Consider the following 14,883-nt stretch of genomic DNA (forward strand, 5'->3'; position numbering starts at 1 on the left):
GGCCGCCGCGCTGCGGACTCCCCGGGGCTCGCGGCGGACGTGCCCGCGGGGGGCGCGCGCAGGCCGCGGCCCCGCCCGGCCTCCCTCCCCCCAGCGGCGCGGCCCCGGGCGCCGGGCGGAAGCGAGGTTAGTCAGCAGAAACGGGCCCCTGCTCCGAGCGCGGCGGGGCTCCGACGTGGCGCAGCGGGGAGGGCCGGGGCCGGGCCTGGACCTTCGCCTCGTCAGCGCAGCTGCCCCGCGGCGCCGGCAGCAACCCGGCAGCGGGATGTCCCCGCGGCGGGGCGCTGCCCGGGCCCTGCGTCACACGCGCCTGGGACGGCGCCTCGGGCCTAAAATTGCGGCGCCGTCTCCGGGAATGCGCGGCGCTGTCCGCTGCTCTCCGTGTGAAGGCGCGACGCCGGCCCTGCCGAGCCTCGGTGGTGCAGGGCCGCCCGGGCCGCCTTGTCCTGCCTCTTGCCTCTTGCCTCTCCACATCCTTCAAAGGCAGCCTTGTGTGCTTAGATCCCAGGGATTTTTCCAGTCTTGCCTGAAGGATCCCTGGTAGGAGCCTGCCAAGATTTCCTTGGGATCTCTGGGGAGGGGCAGCCTCCTTCGGTCTCCTATTCCATGGCTAGATTGCTCTTCTTCTGATCAAAATCCACCTTTCAGTTTCTGTAGACAGACCATAAGAATGGAAGCAGGGCCATTCCACCCGCCTGCCGAAGCTTTTGCTCTGTGCTCCCCACCCTTCTTTCCGTGTGTCTCGTGCCGTTTTAGATGACAAGCGTGTGGTGGGGAGCTCTTAATCTGCTGGTTGATTGTAAGCTACTCTAGGAGCTTTTGTTGGCCAAGGCTCAGGACAGAAATCCTTTAAATGAAGAAAGCCGCCTCCCCGCACCCTGGTGCTCTCCAGATGTGCTAAAGTACAACTCCCAGCCAGGATGGGAGACGCGGGGAGTTGTCCTCTGACGCATCTGGAGGCAGCGCGTTGAGGAAGGCGGCTTCAGACTCTCTTGCAGTTTGTGGGCGCGCTCCGATGGAGAGCGTTCACGTAACCGCTTGCAGAATCCTCTTCGGTGTGGCCTCTGCACAACCAGCTTCCCCATCCTTTCCGCTCCTGATTGGCCTGGCCTTGTGTCATCACCCTCCGAGTTCTCCCCCGGTTTCGCAGAGGGCTGTTTTGAAGTGTGCCAGCTGCAGTGGAAAAGCGGAAGGTTCGATAGTGTAGTCTTCAGGGCCTCTGCTCTGTATGCAGAAGGTCTCAGGAAGGACCTTACATGGCAGAGCTGGAGAGCTCCCGCCAGCCAGTGAGGGGCCCCTCGGTAAGCCAGTGGCTTAACTTAATAAAAGTCCGATATGTCAAAATGTTCAGCAAAGTGGTGGCACTTGATTGTATTTCTGGAAATGATACCTCTGCCAGTGCAATGTCTCTTCACGCGATTGGAGAGCGCTTTCCCAGCGGTCAAGAGCACAGCCTTACTTCTCCATCATCAAGCCTATTTTGTATGAGCAGCCCACGTTACAGAACCGTGTGCGACAGCGAAGAACCTGAATGCTTTAACCCAAAGTGCATATATTCTGGACTCAGACATGCTGAGGGATATTTTGAAGATGTGGTGGCACGAATCTGAAATTTCAGGAAGAAGGAAGCAAATAGAATGTATCCTAGATGTTTCTGTTTCCAGCAACGATTGGCACGCCAATTCCTAGTAATATTTCTGCTTCCAAGTGCTGGCAAGGTTGTCCCCTTGAGTGGACCAGTTCCCCTGCGGGAATGTTGTGGAACGAATGTGTGGAGTCCTTTGCCAGTATTTTGGCACTCGGGGAGAGTTTCCTGAATAGCTGCGTGGAGCATTCCCTCTGTTGGGACTGGCTTTGAGCAGAACAGATCTAGTTGAGAGAGTTAATTTATTTTGATTTTGATTTAATTTTATTTTTATTGCTTTCTCATTCTGTGGTGTTGGAAACGCTTTCCTTCGAGCATCTTTACAGTGGGCCCTCCATCCCGATCTCTTTCTGTTGTGGCCTGAGTATCAAAAACTTTCTTGGGCTCTCACTTCATACTGGCCCCAGATTCGGTTGCCAGATGCCTTGAGGGAAAAGATGACACAGAATTCTTTCTGTTTGTCCACGTTGAAGCCTTGGCTACTTGAGGAATTCATTAGTCACGGGTGCTCAGAATACAGTGTATGGACCCCTGGCCCATTTCTGGTGGATACGGAGCCAATTTTAAAGCTGCTAACATGTTCTGGCTTCTTGCATTGACTGGGACTAGGGTGTGCCCCAAGTGCTTTAAAAATCAAAGTGTTAACAAAGTTTCCACAGAAAAAAGTACAGGCGCCAGCCATTCGTGTCCGTGTTGCAGTTGGAATCCTAAAAATCAAGAGAGTGCAAAGACCCACTCTCCCAAAGTGTACCAGGAGTCGCTTATGTAACGGCAAAGCACCTTCGCCTTGCCTCTTACGCCTTGCCTGCTCTTGGAGTGGCCTGATTTTGGTTCCTTCGAGTGGACCACCCGGCGCTTGCTTGCAGCTAGAATATTTCTGCACAGAGTCCTGAGACCCGGTGGACCTGTGCTGAGTTCAAAGAGGCCTTCTCCGTGTCCTTAAGCATGACAGTATTTCTGGATAATTTAGGGTAGGTTGCTAATTTTGCTTTCTTAAACCATTATGTTGTGAGCCGCCCTGAGGCTTCGGCGAATGGGGCGGCATAGAAGCTTCCTAAATAAATAAATAAATAAATAAACAATCTCCAAAGCACAACTTAGCAAGCGGTGTGCATAAAAGCTGGCCAGAGTAGCACAAACAGTCACTTTCCAAGTACCAGTAGATTTAACAGGAGTAGCATTCGGTTCCCCTGAGAACTGGCAGCATCTCCCAAAGCTTGTGGTCTCACACGACGGACAGGGAAGGGGTGCTGCCGTTTCAGTGGCACCACAGAGAGACTCATGGTGTGTCTCCAGCCTGTTGCCCTTCAGGCTGTCGGAATATGCAGAACGAGATCCGTGGGGAGAGGTTTCTGTGAAGCGCTGGGCCCTTGAGGTATCCCAGGCTGCTTCGGATTTTGAAAGCCAAAAGCCACACTTGATCGGGCCTGGAAACAGGTGTCTCTGCATTTGCAGCCAGCACCGAGGCAGCTGAGCTCTGACCTGAGCACCTACTGGGGGTGGGGGACCACGGAAGCGACTTTTTAGGGTAGCCCAGTGCGGCGGTGGGTGGGCTGCCCTGGACCTGCTGGGTGGGTCCCAGATTAGGCAAGGCTGCACCTGCTTTGACCGGCACAGAAATGGGGTGCCTCGTTGCCGTGTGGCCATCAGCCTCCCGGAGCATGGGCAGGGGCCTACCCAGAGCAGCCCTTCCCAACCTGGTGCCTTCTGGGTGGGTCAGGGCGCAGCGCTGGAAAGGGGCATGGTGGGGGTTGTAGTCCAGCGGCTCGGGAGGGCCTCGGGCTGGGAACGGCTGGCGCAGGGGATTTCCATGCAGCCCACCACTTCCCATGTTGCAGATGACCTGCTGTCGGGAGGGAGTCCCCTCAGGATCCCCGCATCTTCCAGAGAAGCAGGAAGGCCCTCGTGCGTCACGTTGGGGCGACCTGGCCGGCCATCGCCTGGTCCACCTGCAGCTCGCAGCTTGTTCACCTGCGGCCACCTGTCTTCCTCCGTCTCCTCAGGCAGCCACTCTTGCAGCTTCTGCCTCGGGGGGCCGGGCGTGCTCCAGGCCCCTGTGGCTCCCCTTCCGCCCACGGCCGTGGCCCCTTGGCCCGCCCGGCCCTGCGCCTGGAGCCGTTTCCTCCTCCCTGTTCTGGAGGGAGAGCCGCCCATGGCTCCCGGCCAAGATGGCTCCCAGCGGCGCCCTTTCTCTCTGCTTTCTTTCATGCCGCTGGACCCGTCCAAAGGTTTTCACATGGCGCTTAATTCGAGGGCTGCATTTTAGGAGGTCCTGCTTTGTGGGCGGCCAGGGGAGCTTCAGCCTTCCTTGTAGTGGTACAGAAATGTCTGAAGCAAACCCTCTTTTGTCCCTCCGCCCTTGGAGGCAGTTGCTGGGGAACATGGGCAAGAGGTGCTCTTGTGCTGCGCATGTCCTGCGGAAGGCCAGACCGGACGGGCCTCCGTCCTGCCCTTTCACAGCCATTTATGCCCGCACTGCGGTTCTCTGCGACTGTTGCTAAGGCTGCGCATATGCAGCATTTGGCCTCGGGGACCAAATTCATTCTCCCGTGTTTCTAGTCCTTATGGACTTGGTGGTGGAGCAGATGTCAGGGGTGAGTGAGGCAAGCTTTCTCGTGCTGTGCTGGGGCTCGGTGCTCTGTCTGCCCTTTCTCCTTGAGCAGCAGGAATGGAAGCCCATCGAGCGTGCAAACAGGCCCCGTTTCTTGACGGCTCCTCTCCTGTCCCTTTTCTCCTTCGCCTCACATTGCTAGCTCTCCGTCCCTGGGAGGTCTGGGCAGAGGTGGCCTGCCGGGCACTGCCACGTGCTCTCCTGACCGTGTCGGGAAGTGACGCCCCTCTCTCCGCTCGCTTTCAGGCTCTTCAGTGGGATGTGGAGACCCAGCCCACGGCAGCCGCACTGCCCCTGGGCATCCCCGAGCAAACCCCTGTGGGGGACGCGCTCCCAGAGACGGCCGAGCTCTCCCTGACGGTCGTGGCCGAGATCCAAGCCGTGGAGAGCAAAGTGGACTCGTACGCCGCACAGCTCATGAGCCTGGAGGGGAGGATGGGAATGGCCGAGACGAAGCTGGACGGCTGTGAGAAGACGGCGGTCGAATTCGGGAACCAGCTGGAGAGCAAGTGGGCCGCCCTGGGCACCCTCATCCAGGAGTACGGGCAGCTGCAGCGGCGGCTGGAGAACATGGAGAACCTGCTGAAGAACCGCAACTTCTGGATCCTCCGGCTGCCCCCGGGCTCCCGGGGGGAAACCCCCAAGGTTGGTGCCGACAGGCCAAGCCTGGCCAAATACGGGCCTTTGCACGTCCCTTGCAGCCCCCCCTGCCCCCCACGGGGCTGCCACCAAGGGGCTGCCAAATACCAGTGGCGATCCAGAAGCCGCTCTCTCGGTTTCGAAGGCTTGTGCGGCATGTCTGCCCCATTGAAAAACCGCTTGCACTACAGGGCTCCTGGGAATCGGACGGTGCATTGATAGAAGAGGGCGCTGTACCTGCGCCGCCTTTTCAAGCGAGCTCGTGCCGAAACACCGGAACTTGAGCATTGGACCCAGAAAGAGGGTCGAGTGTCCGCTTGTGCACTGGTGTGAGGGGACGGTGTGGCCCGGCCCTGCACTCAGTCGCAGTGCAGAGTGCCACACGGGGCAGCCTCTGCTGGGGGGCGACGAGCAGGGTGGGTGTGAGGAGGGGCTCGGAGGGAGAGAGTTGCTGCCCTGGGGGAGGGCAGTTCCAGGCACGAGGGGCAGCAAGACTGTTGCTTCAGGGTGTGGGGCTCACCGAGATGGAAGAAGCACGGGCGGGGCGAATTGGGGTATGGGGACAAGGGGTGGGGGGACGGCGAGGCTGTGCATGCCCTGCATTTTAAAGAGGAGGCGCTTGTCCTGGATTTGGGAGGCCAAGACAGAGATTGCGGGGGGGGGGGGTTGTCCTGCGGCTCCAGGGACGGTGCGGGGGTGGCATCATTCTTCCAGTCCAGACCAGGAGGGGTGGGCAGGTTCCGCTGGGAGCAGCTCCTCCTCCTGATGTCCCGGTGCTCCTACGAGGCCAAAGTCAGCCCCCTTGCACAGTGCCCAGAAGTATAACTGGAAGCCAGCAAAGAGTTCCTTTCCCCCGTACTGGCCAGATGTGTTTTGGGCAGCCCATCCCGGGTCAGAACCTGGCTGCCTCACCCGGAGGTTTCAGGTGCGGCTCTTCCGAGCTGACGGCCCTTCAGCGCAGCTTCGTCCTCCGCTGCTTAGTCAGCGGCTGTGAGTGAGAGGATGCTTCTCCCCTGCTGCCCTGCGCTCGGCTTCCCTCGGGAGCGCGACGCCTCACGTGGCCTGGTGTGACCGCAGGTGCCCCTGTTGTTCGACGAGGCTTCCTGCAGCTTCTCCGAGCAGGAGTGGAAGAGCCTGGACGACGAGCAGAAGGACCTGTACCGGCACATCATGAAGAGCAACTACGAGGCCGTGGTCTCAGTGGGTGAGTCCCCCCGGCGTGGCCACGCTCCGCCTCCCCCGGCGTGGCTTGAGCTGCGTGGGCCAGACCGCGGGGCGCTGGGCACAGCGCTTGCCACCCGGCTCCTGCGCGGGCCGTCTCCTCTGGCCCGCTCTCCGGACGCTCTGGCAGGCTCGCTTCTCTGCTGTCAACCGCCCAGAGGGCCTCAGCTTTGGGCGGTGTAGGAATGCACCAAGCCCCAGGCGGAAGCCAGGGCCTGGTCAGGGCACTTGTGCAGGCAGAGCCGGTGCTGTCCCACGGAACTGCTACGGGGCCCCGGAAGAGCCCTGAGGCTGGATCGGGCCCAGGCGCCTTCCGGCCCCGCGTTCCTTTCCCGCAGCGGTCAGCCCCAGGGCGCCCCAGGCAGCCCAGCAGGGCAGCAGCTCCTCCCCACCCACGCTCCCCAGTGGCCGGCGCCCATTGGCGTGCCGCCTCCGATGCTAGCGCTGGCACTTGGCCGTCAGGGCTGAGAGCCATTGGAAGTGCCCTCCGGGAGAGGAAAAGCACCGTGACAAACACTGGAGAGCCGGCATGTTCGTGGCCGCTCGTGCAAGAGAGCCAGGCCGCGTGCCGTGGGGGAATCCGTGAAGCGGGTGCGGTTGTTGGCGTCCCTCCTCTGGCAAGAAATTCCTTTCCGTCGGTAGCGAGGGGGAGCAGCCTCTGATCCCCTCTGTGTGGGCAAAAGCCACCCCAGGCCCGTTCCCTTGGGAAATGCAAACCGTGCCTCTTCCCCCAGCCCGGGAAAGGCTGAGTGGGGAGGAAGCTTGGCTCCTTCCTCCGGGGTTTTGGAGTGGAGGAGGACCCGGCCCTGACGCCTGTGCCCCCCCCCCCCCCCCCCAGATGCCGCCATTTCCAAGCCGGGCCCGCCCTCCCGGATCGAGCAAGGGGACGGCGAAGAGGGAGCGCCCTGCAGGGAGTCCGCTCTGGGTGAGCCGCGGGCAGCGAGGGTGCAGGGCCAGTGGGAGCGCCCGTGCGTGCAGGGCGGACGAGGGAGGGCTCAGCCTCGCCGTGCTGTTCCTCTCCGCCAAGTGAGAGCAGGAGCCCGCGGGTGCGGGATTCTGCAGCCCAAGCAAAATTCCCCCGCCCGTCCGGCGCCCGAAGGCCACGGCCGAGCTCTCTCAGCCCTTGACATGCTGATGGAGGCAGAGGTGACTCCAACGGGCAGCGCTGGGGAGGCGGGCCACGTATCCCCCCCCCGTGCCCCCGCGGCTGGGGTGCCCTTTCGGGACCCCCCGGGCGTGTTGCTGGCGAGAGGGCGCTGTAGCTGCTCCTCCTCCTAAACAGGCTCCCCGGTTTCTGCCCTCCATGAGAACTCCTGGATGGAGCAGGAGGAGGCGTCCCTTGCCGAAGGCATGGGGGACCTGGAGGATCGAGATGTCCCCGGAGTCGCCGCAAGGGGTATGTTGGCAGGGGCAGTCCTCCTGGGGGCTGCGGGTGCATCGCGCAGGAGGGCGCGGGCAGGTGGGGCGGGCAGGAGACCGTCACCAGGGGTGTGGCAGAGAGCCCCCCCGTGAATCGGGGCGCCGCGTTCCAGAGTCCCTGAGTCGTGCGGCAGCGTGTGTCCCGCCCAGGGCAGCCCCCGGGCCTTCCTCCGCTCCCCTCCCTGCTGTGGCCTGCGGGGGGGTCGGAACGGCTGCAGGTGGGGGTCCTTCCCCGTTCCAGCTCTCCCTCTCCTCCCTGCATGCGATTCGGGGCGGCCAAAGCACAGTCCAGCAGAGCTGCAGCAGGCAGTGAGAGAGGCCGTGAGTGGGCACGAAAGACCAGTGTAGAGTTTTGCAGAGTGTGCGACGGTGGGCGATCGCAGGATCCCTGCTGCGGCACGAGGGAAGGGGCGGTTCGGAAAGCGCTCATCTGCGGCGGGGAGGGGGGAGTGGGGGGTGGGAGGAAACGCTGCTGACTCGTCCCAGAAAAATTGGGGGTTCCGCGTTGCACTGGCAGCGGGTCCTGTTTAGGCAACAGCCCCGTGGGAGTGCCTGGACAGTGCCAGGACCTGGCCAAGGGTGTCACGTGGCGTGGGGGCTTGGCCCCCCCTCCCCGTGGCAGCCAGCTCCCTTTTCTGGCTCTCTGCGGGGCTTCTTCGTGGGACCTCTTGCTGGCGCGGGCGGCGAGCGGCTTGGCCAAGGCCTCGTGCCTGGAGCTGCGCAGGCGCTCGATCGAGGGAGGCACACGGAGGGCCCCGCAGCCCCCCCAGGAAGCTCGCGTGGCGATGGCTTCCCTCAGGCCGAGGGCCCGAATCCCCGTTCAGAACGACGGGCCCCGCTGGAGAGCCGTCCCGAGCGCTCCGGCCGTTTGCACTTCCGGCTCTGCCGCACACCGCTGCTCGTGGGCCGCGTGGGCCTGAGGAAGGGAGGCGTCCGAAGGCCCCTTCCGCAGCAGGGCGGCCTCGGGTGCTCTCACACGGCTCGCCCCTCCGCCTCCAGCGTCCCCCTTTTTCCTTTCTTTCTGCCAGATGCTCCCCAGCTTCTGGAGGAAGATCCCGAAAGCGTGGAGCTCCCGGGCATGTTCCCCAGGAAATGGACAGAGGTCTTCCAGGGCCCCGGCGAGGAGCTGCTCTGCGAAAGCCAGCCCGCGCCTGCGGGTCCGGCGAGGAGGCCTGCTGGGGGCAGCCTGCGGCGCTCCGCCCGCTGCGTGGGCGAGGCACACAAGGAGGAGCCCCCCGCGCCGGCAGTGGAGGCGCACACCGGCCCCTACATCTGCTGCGAGTGCGGGGAGGGCTTCCTGGACAAGCAGCTCTTTGCCGCCCACCAGAAGAGCCACGGGGGCGGAGGGCCGTTCCCCGCGATGGACCCCGGGGGAGGCCCGAAAGCGAAGCCGCCCCCCGCCGCGCCCCAGAGGGCCCCGACGCCCGCCCGGGCCAGGGCCCCGAAGCGGCCGGAGCCCCAGCGGAGCTCGGGGCCCAAGCCCGGCACGGGGAAGCGCCCGGGCAACCACATGGTGGAGAGGCCCTACACCTGCACGCAGTGCAAGGAGAGCTTCAAGCTGGAGGTCAGCCTGCTCCTGCACCAGAAGCTGCACACGGGGAAGGGGGACGGGCCGCTGACCTGCACCTACTGCGGCAAGGACTTCCGCGACCTCTCCAAAGCGGTCCGGCACCAGCGCATCCACACCGGGGAGCGGCCCTACCAGTGCACGGAGTGCGGGAAGAGCTTCATCCGGCGCGACCACCTCCTCAAGCACTGGCGCGTGCACACCGGCGAGACGCCCTACCAGTGCGCCACGTGCGGGAAGAACTTCCGCTACAAGGAGTCGCTGAACTGCCACCAGAAGATTCACACGCGCACCCCGGCCACGCACCACCTGGCCATCGCCTCCTCGGTGGGCCTGGTGGGCCTGAAGCCGGAGCCGCTGTAGCGCCCGGCGCCGGGCCGACGCGGCCGTGCCCAGCAGGCTGAGGAGCGGCTCGGCCCGCCTCGGGGGTGCCGGGGCGCGGGGGGGCCTCCCGCCCTGCGCGCAGGCCTCGCGGGGGCCGGGACGCGCGCCCAGCCGCGCCCCGCCCCGGCAGGCACCAGTTGCGCTTGGGCGACCGGCGGTGCCGTTCCCGCTGGCCTGCCACGCCTGGGCCTGTCCCTGTCCCATGCAGCGGAGAACCAGTCTGGGGGCGGGGTGGGGTACGGGCGGCCAGGGAGGAGCACGGAGCCCCCGCTTCCTCCTCGTGCGGACGCAGGACCCCACTGCCTGCCTCATCCTGTCGCCGTGCAGGCTTCCTGTCGCTTGCGCAGACCTCACACGCGCGCAGACCACACCGCACGGGCCCGGGGCCGGGGCTGGGGCCGAGGCCGGGGAGGCGAGCGTGCACGCCCGCCTGTTCGAATCAGACCCTCCTCTCTCCTGAGAACCTGCCCAGGGGGCTGCGCAGCCCCCACCAGAACTCTGGCCCCACGAAGCGCCTCCGCGGGGCCGCAGTCCAGGCCGACCTTTTCCAGTTAATTGTTGTCAGTGCAGGTTGTGTCTTTCCGTCCCTTGAATTTTGAATCGCCTTTGGCTACACTCCCAGGTCATGTGAAAGCCGCTTCTGCCAGGCCCCCGTCGGGTCGGGCCGGGGCGTCGGGGCCCCGTGCCCAGAGCTCTTGTGTGTTGTTTCACCGTCCGAAGCCGCAGCAGGGCCTGCCGCCTGCCCCCCTCCTGGTCTTCCACACGCCGCGCATCCAAGAATCGCCCACACCCCGTCTTGTTGCTGTTGTTCTTCCTCCTTTTTTATTTTTTACAGAAGGCATCTTTGTAAATATTGGTTGAATTATATATGACTTTCAATGTTGTTGAACTAAATGTCAGCCGAGGTGACTGTAACGAGCCGGCTTTCCCCGTGTGACGTCAGGTGTTTGGTCCGTGGCGTGTGTGCGCTTCTGTAACACCTTTTGCAGAACCCGTCAATACAAGTGTGTCTCTTCCGCAGCCGCCTCGTCTCTGGGCAGGTCGGAGCTCTTGGCTGGGCGTGGGCCAAGTGGTCCCGGGTGCGTCCCGTGCCCTCAGTCCGTCCGTGACATGCGAGCCCTGGCGGGGATGCGGGCCAGATGGGCCGATGGGGCCTGTGGAAGCAGCTGCCTCTCGGTGCGGGAGGCCGCCTGGCCTTGCCGGGAACGAGCCGCCACTTCCGAAGGTGCTCTTGGGACGGAGAGGGGTCTCTGGGAGCCGGAGAGCCAGGGAGCCAGGTCCTGACTCCCAGCCCCCCTTTTCTGCACCGGACTGTTCCAAGGAAGGCCGGGGGGTGGGTGTGTGTGGAAGGAAGAGTCACTGTTCCGCAGTCCTGGCCCCGAGGCTGCCTCGGGGCCTCCCTGCCGGGGCGGGGGGGGGGGTGCTCCTCCTGCATTTGGCTTTGCTTCGGGACTTTTCCAGGTCTGGCAGTCACTTGGGTTTCCATTGCCCGGCTTTTCTGCGCCCGTCCCAGGTCCCGAAGCGAGCCGGAGATGGCTGGTGACTCTGCTTGCCTCATGCAGGAGACGCGTGGGCGCCGACGCCATTGGGCCTACGAGGAGGGGGCGCTTCCGCTGCTGGTTTTCTGCCCCGGCAGTCTCTTCCCCTTCGCGTTCTCGCTCCGCCTCGCCCTTCTAGCGCTGCGTGGCGCTGAGCTCCAGTGGTCGGAGGGAGGAGAAGTTGGCCTCTCGCACTGCGGCTCCGGCTCCGTGTCCAGGGCCACAGAGGCTCTGCAGGGTCCGGTTCCTTGCCCTGAAAAGAGGCAGCATCTACTCCCTCGTTCGTCCCAAATTGTGGCTCTCTGGTTTGGGTGGGAAATGAAGGGGCCACCAGAGGCCTTGCTCCACCCCGACTGAGTGGAGCTGCAGCCCCACCGTTTCTCGCCACTGTGTTGGGAAGGGGCTTCTGGCGGGCCGTTTTTTCTTGGCTGGCAGCTCTTGGCTCCCCGGCTGGCTTTTACTCGGGTCATGGACACGAAGCAAGCAGCATCCTGCACTTTGCTTACGACAGAGGTGGCCGGTTCAGCCTCCAGTGAGGGAAACGCTGGGCAACAATTTAACGGGATGTCCTGCTTGCAGCTCTTCCCGGAAGAGGACTGTCCGCAGTGTTGCGTGTCTCGGGTGGCCAGGCCACCAGCTCCACCCCGCTCCCCCAGTCCATAAGCCCTTCACTGAACTGTGGGGTAGAAGAACAAGGTACCTCCCGGTAGCACAGCCTTGCCGAGCGCTTCCTCCTACGGGATTCCCGTTGTTAGGCGGGAACGCAGTGCTTGATTTCCCAGGGGACACCCGTTGCTCAGCACAGTCGGCTGTTCAGCGCCGTCAGCCGTTTGGGGAACTGCGGCTGGCAGCTCTCTCTGGCTTCACAACCGTGACGAACCCGCATCAGCCAGGTGAGCTTGCATCTGCCTGGTCCGAGCATTCATTTATTTTAAGGCGTTTATGTGCCACTTGCCATCTCAAAGATGTATTTTAAACAGTTGATAGAACCAGGTTGACTTGATGATTATGGAGACAAAAATCCGTCCCTTAAAATATTCAGCACATTTATCCAAACAAGTGCCAGAGTTGATAAGCGGCCTGTCCGTGCAGCGCACCCCTTTCCGAAAGACCTGGGTGGGGGCAGAGGCCCCCTCGCAGGCCCCCGAAACGCATCACCGCCAATGCCTCCCGAATGCCCCACGGGTGCACCGGGAAGGCTTGCTCCTGTGTCGCTGCAGCCGCAGGCTCCTTCCACGGGGCTCCGTGGTCCCACGCGCAGGTCTGTGTCCGGGAAGGGGGCCGCGGCGGCGGCTGGGGCCACGCCGTCGAGGCCTTCGCATGCCAACCGCAGGGCCCCGAGCGCGGCCCCAGAGCGCCTAGGCAGCCAGCGGCGTTGCTTCAGCACTGGCACCACAGGTGCACAACGCAGGACTCCGCTCGGCTCCCGGGCTGTGGCGTTCTGCAGCACTTATTTTTATTTATTTATTAAAACATTTCTATGCCGCCCCATTCGCTGAAGCCTCGGGGTGGCTCACAACATGAAGTAAAATACAAAAATAACAATATAAAAATAACAATATAAAATAACAATATAAAACAATAAAAACAACACTTTTCCCACAGACCTTGCAACCCACAGACAGGAATATATCTCTGCTCCCCTGGCTACAGTTTTCCACCGGGGGGGGTCATTGCAGCCTCAGCATAAAGGGCATCCAGACTCGCTGGTGCCTGGATGATGCCTGGGGCTGGGCATCTTCCAAGGAGGTGGACAACCCGTGCTGACAGCAGCATCTCCAGGGGTTTTGGACGACAGCGACCATCAGCCTCAGGCAGTGTGGTCCACGACGGGGGGTGATGGGAGTCTCAGTCCCGAATGGCCAGATGGTGCCAGCTTGGGCAGCGAATCCACGATGCTCCATGAGGCCCGGATGGTTTCCCTGCCTCCTGTCACGTTGCGCCTTCTCCGAGCGAGCTGGGGGCCTGTTCGGACCTGGCGGCATGGGGCACACGCTCGTGGAGGCTCTGGCTCCAGCGCCACGAGTTGCAGTGGCCGCGTAATGTCTCCAAGATCGCAGGCAGTGCGCCTGCCCGCCGGCTGTTGACAGCGGGGCCGGGAGGGTGCTGTGGCACCCGTTCGTGGGCATCCCGCAGCCCGTTTCCAGTGTGTGCCGCTTTGCAATTAGCGCTGTCCAAGTTCACTTTTGCTGTTCTCCCGTTAATCGTAGGAATAAAATTTAAGGGCACACAAACAGCTGCCAGTGTTGCGGATTTCCCAAAGCAAACTCTGCAAGCCATTCCTTCCGAAGAGAGCGAGGCGCCCGTCCAGTGAGGCACCGTCCAGAAATCGCCAGCAGCTCCAGCAGGGCCGTTCTTGCGTTCCCGTCACAGACCCCTCAAAGTGCTGTTTGCCGGCATTGTACAGTCGGGGTGGGGAGCGCCCCGCAGCCACAGCCTCCCTGGCGCTCCGCACCTCCCTCCTGGGTTGGTCCAAGCTCCGAGCCACGCGCCTCCGTTGGCACCAGAGGGTCCAGAGTAGGGCGCCTGGGAGCAAAATGCAGGAAGCCCACTTTCAGGGGCTTTCCTGGAAGAGGTTCTTGAGGGGGAACGCCATGTCCATACCAGTGAAGCCGTGGGCCTCATCCACCAGGGAGCGGGCATGCGGCGCACTGCCTGGCTGGGCTGGTCGTCTGTTGGACCCTGCAAGGAGGGCAAGGGGCCAGTCTCCGAGCGGCGCAGAGTCTCGCGCCCCCCTCGAGCCGGCTGGGGCAATCTGAGCCCAGCGGAGGACGCCACTGGTGCAGAGCCTCTTGCCAGCGTCTCCCGCGGGAAGACTGGCCCTTTCGGCACGGCAAGAGGCCTCGCTCTCGTCGCCTGCTCCCGGCCGCCTTTCCACTCCGCGCTGGCGGGATGTGCGAGGCTGGCCAGTTTGGTTGGGTTCCCACTTTGACCACTGCCAGGTCAGGGCTGGCATCCAAATCTGGCAGCCAAGGCCTCTTCCTCCCCGGTCCTCTTCAGCCACCAGCTCCTGCCCTCGCGCGGAGGCCAAGGGACCAGGAGGAGGGCCCGAAGGAGCTGCAGGGGGGCTGCGGGGCGTGGATGGCAGCGAGGAGGAAAGAAAACACCCGCCTGCTTCAGCTTGAGGGGTTTCCTAACGTGGGAGCCACATTTCCACCTTCCGGAACCAGGAAAAACTGCACAAAAGCCAGGAGAGCACAACCCAGTCAGCCGTGGTGGGGAGGGGGCAAGGGGAAGTCCAGAAGCAGGAAGGGGTGCAGTGGCCCCCTCCTGCTTGCCTACCTTGGCTAACCTCTGACACCGGAGGTAGCAGGGACCCACGAGGACTAGCAGCTTTGAAGGATTGTGGCGACCTTGTGAATAGCCCTTGACACTTGTCATACGTGGGACACTTCAGGAGAAGGCGGCAGGCGTGCTGGGGAAGTCCAAGCAGACGGCAGGACGGGAGGCCAAACGTGAGATGGACGGACTCCGTCTAGGCGGCCACGGCCTTGAATTGGGAGCAGCTTAGCCAGGGGTGCCACGGGCGGGGGGGGCGCATTCTGGGGCCCTTCCGCTGGTCGGGGTGCCGCAAGTCCTTGGACATGGCTTGGCAGCACATCGGTTCCCGTCAACCCGAGCGTGGCTGGACTGCGCGTGGACGTGCCACAGAACGTCGGGACAAGCTGAGCACGTGCAGAGCGCCCCCACGGGGCGGGGCGGGGCGCCCCCCCCCGGGCTCCGCGCCCTGCGCCCGCCCCGCCCCGCCCCGCCCGCAGCCCCTTCGCAAGGGCCGGCAAGGCCAGCCCCGGCGGCCGATCGCGCCCGGCGCCGCACAAGGCCGGGCATCCCGCGCCCCGGCGCCCCTGGCTGGCGGGTG

At 63.3% G+C, this 14,883-nt stretch overlaps 1 protein-coding gene across 1 annotated transcript; it reads left to right on the forward strand.

Moving 5' to 3' along the window:
• The first annotated feature begins 265 nt into the window (after nt 1-265).
• Nucleotides 266-9,502, forward strand: LOC123017896 (zinc finger protein 212-like). Its single transcript, XM_044419550.1, has 7 exons — nt 266-416; nt 509-540; nt 4,503-4,901; nt 5,973-6,099; nt 6,955-7,041; nt 7,399-7,512; nt 8,564-9,502. Exons 1-7 carry the CDS (start codon nt 266-268, stop codon nt 9,463-9,465), a joined length of 1,812 nt encoding a protein of 603 aa, XP_044275485.1. The 3' UTR covers nt 9,466-9,502.
• Nucleotides 9,503-14,883: the final 5,381 nt, after the last annotated feature.

Source organism: Varanus komodoensis, unplaced genomic scaffold, assembly GCF_004798865.1.
Source record: "Varanus komodoensis strain SLA01 unplaced genomic scaffold, ASM479886v1 scaffold104, whole genome shotgun sequence".
NCBI lineage: Eukaryota > Metazoa > Chordata > Lepidosauria > Squamata > Varanidae > Varanus > Varanus komodoensis.

Excerpts from the sequence above, each read along its gene's own strand:
- LOC123017896 (XM_044419550.1), top strand. The coding sequence starts at position 266 with ATGTCCCCGCGGCGGGGCGCTGCCCGGGCCCTGCGTCACACGCGCCTG. Across the intron at positions 417-508 it reads GCCGGCCCTGCCGAGCCTCG|GGATTTTTCCAGTCTTGCCT; the intron begins GTGGTGCAGGGC and ends CTTAGATCCCAG. Across the intron at positions 7,513-8,563 it reads CCCCGGAGTCGCCGCAAGGG|ATGCTCCCCAGCTTCTGGAG; the intron begins GTATGTTGGCAG and ends TCTTTCTGCCAG.